Here is a 6391-nt window from a genome sequence, read left to right as displayed (position 1 = left end):
GTGGCGTGTATATTTATGTGAGTCATGATATCACGTTGGATTATCATTTTACTGGTTCGATTGGTCTGAAGGTGGAACCTGAACTAAAATGAGTTCGACACCCCTGCATTATCTGGAATCCACGACCTTAAACCCAGCAGCTGTGTGTGTTGCAGACTTGTAGGTTTCCCAGCTGCCACCAGGGGGAGCCCACTGCCCTGTGATCAGGTGAAAGTCGACCCCTTCATACCGATAAGGCTCTGGATTCCAGCCAAGAACAGTACCACGTAATTCAGCAGCAGCTGGGTTTAAACCAGGACGGAGGTGAGATGAGGTGAAAACAAAGCCCATATAGTAACGGCGGCGCATGACATCACTGTAAACAAAAGCTGGAACTGGGTCTGAGCGGTCACGGAGACAAAGCAAAGAAAACTAATGGAAAAGAAAATCAATCAAAACAAGTTCTTCTCTCTGTACGGAGGAGAAAAACTCCACTTTATTGAAGAACCATTGAAAATGAGAAACAGACACAAGTTGATGGGATGTCATGAGGAAACATAAATATGAATGAGTGTGCGGTTTCAACCTCTGCAACCCTCAGACTCCCGGACGATATTCAATGATTAGGCTGTGCGGATCAGCTGATTCTTGTCGTTTTGGTCCAGCAGATATGACCTTAGAAATCAGGGCCTTCCTTCTTCAGTTTACTGTAGTCCATGTTCACCGTGTAAAACTGACAAACACAAACACACCTTAGTTTAATGAACGGAAAACATGTCAAATACACAAATAACAGAAAAAATAAAGCTGGGAAGCACGGAGTTGGTGTTGGTATGAAATACAACTATAAGGTGCCTTTCAGACTTCAAAATGCCCAAAAATACACTTAAGAGTTTCCACTTAACTTTATGTTTAATGTGTTCAGTCGACTGTATTCTGTTAGAAATGCATGTTGGTCAAACTCCCATATTTTAAAACATTTTTTACAAGCAGACGACAAAATATGAAACAAACATGTCCACCCTGTTACCAATAAATATAAGTGAAATAAGTAACAGAGTGGCCAGTTTTGCCTAAAGTTAGCATTTAATGACCACATGTTGGACCTTGAGTTGGTAAAGTAGGTCATCTTTGAAGACGACTGTGTAATGTTCAACAAATATATGTAGAATTTCTGAGAAGTAATATATTAAACCATATTTTGTGGTAACAGGATGGACATGCTAAGCTATGTTATCAGTGATGTCATCAAACATTATTAAAGGGGTGGTTCCCCAAAGTAACGGGGTGGACAGCAATTTCAAAGACACGTGTAGAATGTTAAATATTATCATGAAAATAAAATAGAAATGATCAAAATGACTTGTTTTTACTGAAAAACTAGTTGAATATGACAACATCAAATAAATATTTACTTTTTTTTTCATTCAAACACTTATCAAACTCACTAAAGTTAGGGCATGCACAAATCAGGTACATTCACTCAAAGGAAATTGTATTTTTTTTTTTTTAATCTAATTTCAAAAGGTTTAACGTTGTACTGATACATATGTGTAAGTGTTTCATTCATAATAAAACCCCAGAATGTCATTATTTTGCATCGTGTTCATGGTGACAGTTAGATTCTGCACCAAAGGCACTGTTTAGTCATGTTGACCCAAAAACCTTAAACTCCCAAAAAGAAAACGAAAGTCTTCTTTTAGTCAAATATGTCTCTGTCTCTTCTGTAAACTCTGAACGCTAACCCTAATAGAGTTCAGGTGATTAACGACTTCATCAGATTTGTTACGGCAGGTCAGCGTTAACAAGATTATGTCGTTTGATTAAATCCAACTCAAGGAATAATCCACGGCTCAGCTACGAGTCTGGCAAACACCCATACTATGATCCCTCAATAAAGCATCAACACTGACACTGTAACACAACGTGACAATACGACAACACACCTTGTACTGATCGGTCGGACCCATTTTGTTCCAGGGCTCAGGGTTGTTCTTCCGATCCCAGCTGTAGAAATGAAGCAGGTAAATATTTAAAACTGATGAAGCCGTAAAAAGAAACTGATATTAAAAATTACAGAGCAGAAATTAGTCGACTTTTATCACAATAACTGAGCTGAAACTTTGCAGAAGTGCATATTTCAGAAGACGATCGCGTAAAAATTGTAAAAAAAAAACAAAACAAAAAAAATACATATACATACATATATATATATATATATATACATACATATATATATATATATATATATACATACATATATATATATATATATATATACATATATATATATATATATATATATATATATATATATATATATATATATATATATATATATATATATATAAACAGTTCAGAGAGACACCAACACTTGCTGGTGTCAAGTAAAATACTACAAACAGAAAATCTCTTGCCCAATAAAAAAGTATTAAACACCGGAGCTGATGATAGAAGTAGATGAGTGGGCTACTTTTACCTCATCTATTGAGAGCACATGCAGGTAAGTCCTTAATATTTAACAACTGACGAATGAAACAAATGCATGAGGACGAGTAAAACCTGTCTTTGGGCAAGTGAACCCTGCAACTGAATTACACATGCAAAATATCATGAGTCATATCAATAGTGGATCAATAAAAGCCAACACAATACTAAGAATCCGGAGCAGACAAAAGATAAACCAAAAATACATCATGTATGTTTGAAAATTACATTTAAATCCGTGTTCTACTACATGAGGAGCCACATCACTGTTGAACTATGTCAAACTACTGATCCAATAAATATCACACTAAACATAAAGCTAGAAATTATAAACAGTTATTCCATTTTACAGGACTAGTATCGACTATCTACAACACCTTCGGCTGAAATCAATGTTTTATAAAAATACACCAGGGTCACTAATTAGTCGTCTAACTCTAGTGGAGACCTTACCAGACATCTGGGTTCCTCAAACCCAGACGAGCGAGGTACACCATGGACATGGTTGCTCCTCCACCGATGAAGATGAACAGAGGGATGAGCTAGAAGAGACAGAAGATCAATGACAGTTAAAGAACAACTTCATCAGTAAACCAGGAGGACTGACAGCTGGTCTACACTGAGGAAGATACTATCAACTGAAAACACTATCATCTAAGATGTTACCGATTCTGCATAAAAGCGCCCTTCATCACTTCACATTTCCTTGTTTTTTTGTTTGTTTGTTGTTGTTTTTTTTTACAATTTGTGCATTGCATATTATCAGGGTTCCTACACATTTGAAATTTCAAAATTCCATACTTTTTCCAGACCCTAATTTCCACATGCCTTGGTAAAACAAATTCCAATCAGTCTTTATATTTGAGATTTATGAGCCAGTCGTCAGAGAATTTACATCTACCCATTATGAGTTCTGTCAACAATCATACAAGGCATGTTGAGTAGCTCACTCACTAATAGTGTGTGGACACCACCTGTCCATCGAAGCAGTAGTAAAACTAGACGACACCTGGGCGGGCCTTAAAATGGGTTGGGGGAGGATAAGAGCAGAAGGCTGGGCATTCAATTTGTCAATCTGCCCAAATGTTTTCTGAGACGCATAGCAAGTGCCTTAAAAAAAATCGTATCGATCAATTTCTTCTTTTTGTTTTTTCTAAGATATTCATAATTTTATGTTTTAGAAAATAGAACATTTGTTTCAATTTTCCATACTTTTCCAGACCAGGAAATTTATAAAATCAAATTCCATACTTGCGCAGGAACCCTGTATTATGTACATTCCTGTATACTCATGATACATTCATAATTTATCATTGATTCTTCCTTTTAATTTCTCTGTTTTCTAACTATATTTTAATTGTTATTGTTGTCTCTAATGCACCAAAACTAATTCCTCATACGTGAAAACCTACCCTGCATAAAAGTTCATACTGTTTCTGATTCTAATCCATGTTTATTGCTTTGCCCTTGTGGACTACTGTTAACCTGTCACGTCATAAATCAACTTTCTTAGATAAATTAAATCAACTACTCTCTATTTATACACGTGATTAAATTAATCCATCAAAACCAAATAAACTACACTACATGTCGCATGTGGCTAATGAAAGCAAAAGTTTACATTAATGCGTTACGAAGCTAGCATCTTGAACTTTGCTAATGCTAGTTAGCTGCTTAACTTGCTAACTAGTAGCTGCTATTTTCAGCGCAGCAGACTCTCCATACTGGGCTAATGATCAACACACTGGAGCCGTGACCCGGGTTGACTCCGAAACATCATCTGCCTACAGTCTCCGCAGACGTGGCAGTGGAATTTTGTGTAATGGTTTTATTATTCTTTTAAATAAAATTAACAATGGGCCATATTTTAATAGTTAAGCGGGTTGTCAAAGTCAGTGCGGTCAAAGTGTCAACTAGCTAAAGCTAACTAGTAGCTAAGCTAAGTTAGCCACAAAAAATGATAAGATCAGTGAAAAAGCCAAATTAAAGTGAGTGCGTCTTCAGTTTAAGGAGGAATACTTACTGCTGGGTGGTTTCTAAGTTGCTTGCGGACAAGGGCTAACATTTTGTCTGTTGTAGAGGCTGACTTTAGAGAATTTGTACAGAAATAAACGGATTAGTTACAACCGAGCCAAAACGGTGCACACTTTAATCTGCGGAATCAGGCGGAAGAAAGGCCGAGAAAAAGGCAAATAGGATGCTCACATACTGCCTGAATACTTAGACTAAAACACCTCATTATTAAATATTTTTGGTAATTTTACCTATACTTAAATCAAACCGGATTACAGTATTATTAAGTGTTTTTTCAAAGTTTTATCAATTTAATGTTATATCGCTATAGTGGTTATAAATTAATCGTATTTTATTCTGGCAAAATCTAAAGTCTGCTATATGTTGAAACCCAAAACAAAACCAGTTCGTAACAGATCTGTCATTGACATCCTGAATTCTGACTCGTTCTGCAGCAGTTTAACATTATCTCTACTTATGACACAAATAGATAACCTCCTACAACTGTGTGCTGATTGTACAGTTTAGGACAGAGTAGTATTTTACCTTCTAAATTATCCTACATCTGACATAAAAATACTTAAAATAAACAGCTAATGTATGAATAATTAAGAAATAAAATTTTTGGGGAAAAAAAACAAAATTACTCTGTTCATCATTGGACAAGTGAACTATGTCTCCAACGACCAGCAGGTGGTGCTGTTTCCCCTTGTAAAAATAAAGAAAAAAAATTTTTTTTGAGGGGGGCCATTACTAAAGTTGCGGTCATTGGTTGAAAGTAACTGTGTACTTTCTCTTAAATACTGTACTTGTGTACAAATATGCGATTGTTTACTGAATTTCTGCATTTTATCCAACTTTGTCTTCTTAACTATGACCTCAGAAGTGAATGTTGTATTTTTTTATACTCTACTATATTTTGTACAAATTAGGTTTCATATTTGCAGCTTCATATGATTAAAACAAAATAATTTCTAATCAATTGTTGAAGATTAAGCCACATAACGGTGCAGAAAGTCAATCAAATGAGTGCCACCATTACAAAGATGAACACATCGATAATTGTAATCCAGTATTACTCTGCACTTTTACTTAAATATATATTTATTTATTTATTTATTTATTTTCTTTTATAAGATTTCTAAAGCAGGACTTAATAGTATTTTTCGACATCCATTCACTTCATTGATTAGAATATGCACTATAGTCATATTTTATGCACATTAAAACAGGATTTACTGTGCAACTCTAAAAACACTACAGTTCAACAAGCCTCATATTTAAAATGTTGGTATTGTTTCCTTTGTTAATAAATAAAAGGAGGAGTGTTTGTATTAATCCATTGGCTTTCGTACATTTTCACTATTAAAAAATCGTTGCTGTCGGGCAAAAACCAAAGTCCATTTTTGGTCTTTTTTTTGTCACAGAACTCTTGATAGTTTTAGAAATATTTAACCAATGAAAAGTGTTGAAAAGTGCTTGTGATTACATCTCTTAATTGCAGTCATTTATATAGAATATACATTGTTTTTCCAGTTTCCTGAAAAATAACTGTTTTGGACATAAGAGGTTTCCGCCTGACAGCGACAACACAATATTTATCAATAAATGCAGTCAGAGACCTGTATGTTGCATGTATTGGGTACCATTTGTCTTCTAAAAAATACTGAATCTTTTAATTTCAGCATCAAAAAAATAAAGTGTTACGGTAACATTGATGATGTACTTTTCAATAAAAAAACGTTGACTAACATGAATTACAAGTAGATTTACAGTTCCCTTTGAATCATGCTGCGGCCATTTGGGGACAGGCATCACAAATAAGTCGATTAAACCATTGAAATGTGCTGGACAAAATAAAAGTCAGTGTAGCTTTTGGTAACTGGATATAACTTTTATTTTCAGAGACAAA

The 6391-nt window shown here is 34.9% G+C and overlaps 1 protein-coding gene across 1 annotated transcript; it reads right to left on the bottom strand.

Moving 5' to 3' along the window:
• Nucleotides 1-427: 427 nt before the first annotated feature.
• ndufa4a (NDUFA4 mitochondrial complex associated a) lies at nt 428-4647 on the bottom strand. Its single transcript, XM_030142305.1, has 4 exons — nt 4490-4647; nt 2920-3008; nt 1926-1986; nt 428-712 (listed from the first exon to the last, which is right to left on the bottom strand). Exons 1-4 carry the CDS (start codon nt 4529-4531, stop codon nt 656-658), a joined length of 249 nt encoding a protein of 82 aa, XP_029998165.1. The 5' UTR covers nt 4532-4647; the 3' UTR covers nt 428-655.
• Nucleotides 4648-6391: the final 1744 nt, after the last annotated feature.

This window comes from Sphaeramia orbicularis, chromosome 8 (genome assembly GCF_902148855.1).
Source record: "Sphaeramia orbicularis chromosome 8, fSphaOr1.1, whole genome shotgun sequence".
Classification (NCBI taxonomy): domain Eukaryota; kingdom Metazoa; phylum Chordata; class Actinopteri; order Kurtiformes; family Apogonidae; genus Sphaeramia; species Sphaeramia orbicularis.
The sequence above is the reverse complement of the archived record's forward strand: the minus strand, read 5'-3'. Positions and strand labels throughout refer to the sequence as shown.

Coding starts and splice junctions, on each gene's coding strand:
- ndufa4a (XM_030142305.1), bottom strand. CDS start 4,531: ATGTTAGCCCTTGTCCGCAAGCAACTTAGAAACCACCCAGCA. Junction 3,009..4,489: donor AACTTAGAAACCACCCAGCA/GTAAGTATTCCT, acceptor TGTCTCTTCTAG/CTCATCCCTCTGTTCATCTT. Junction 713..1,925: donor GTCCGACCGATCAGTACAAG/GTGTGTTGTCGT, acceptor TGTGTTTGTCAG/TTTTACACGGTGAACATGGA.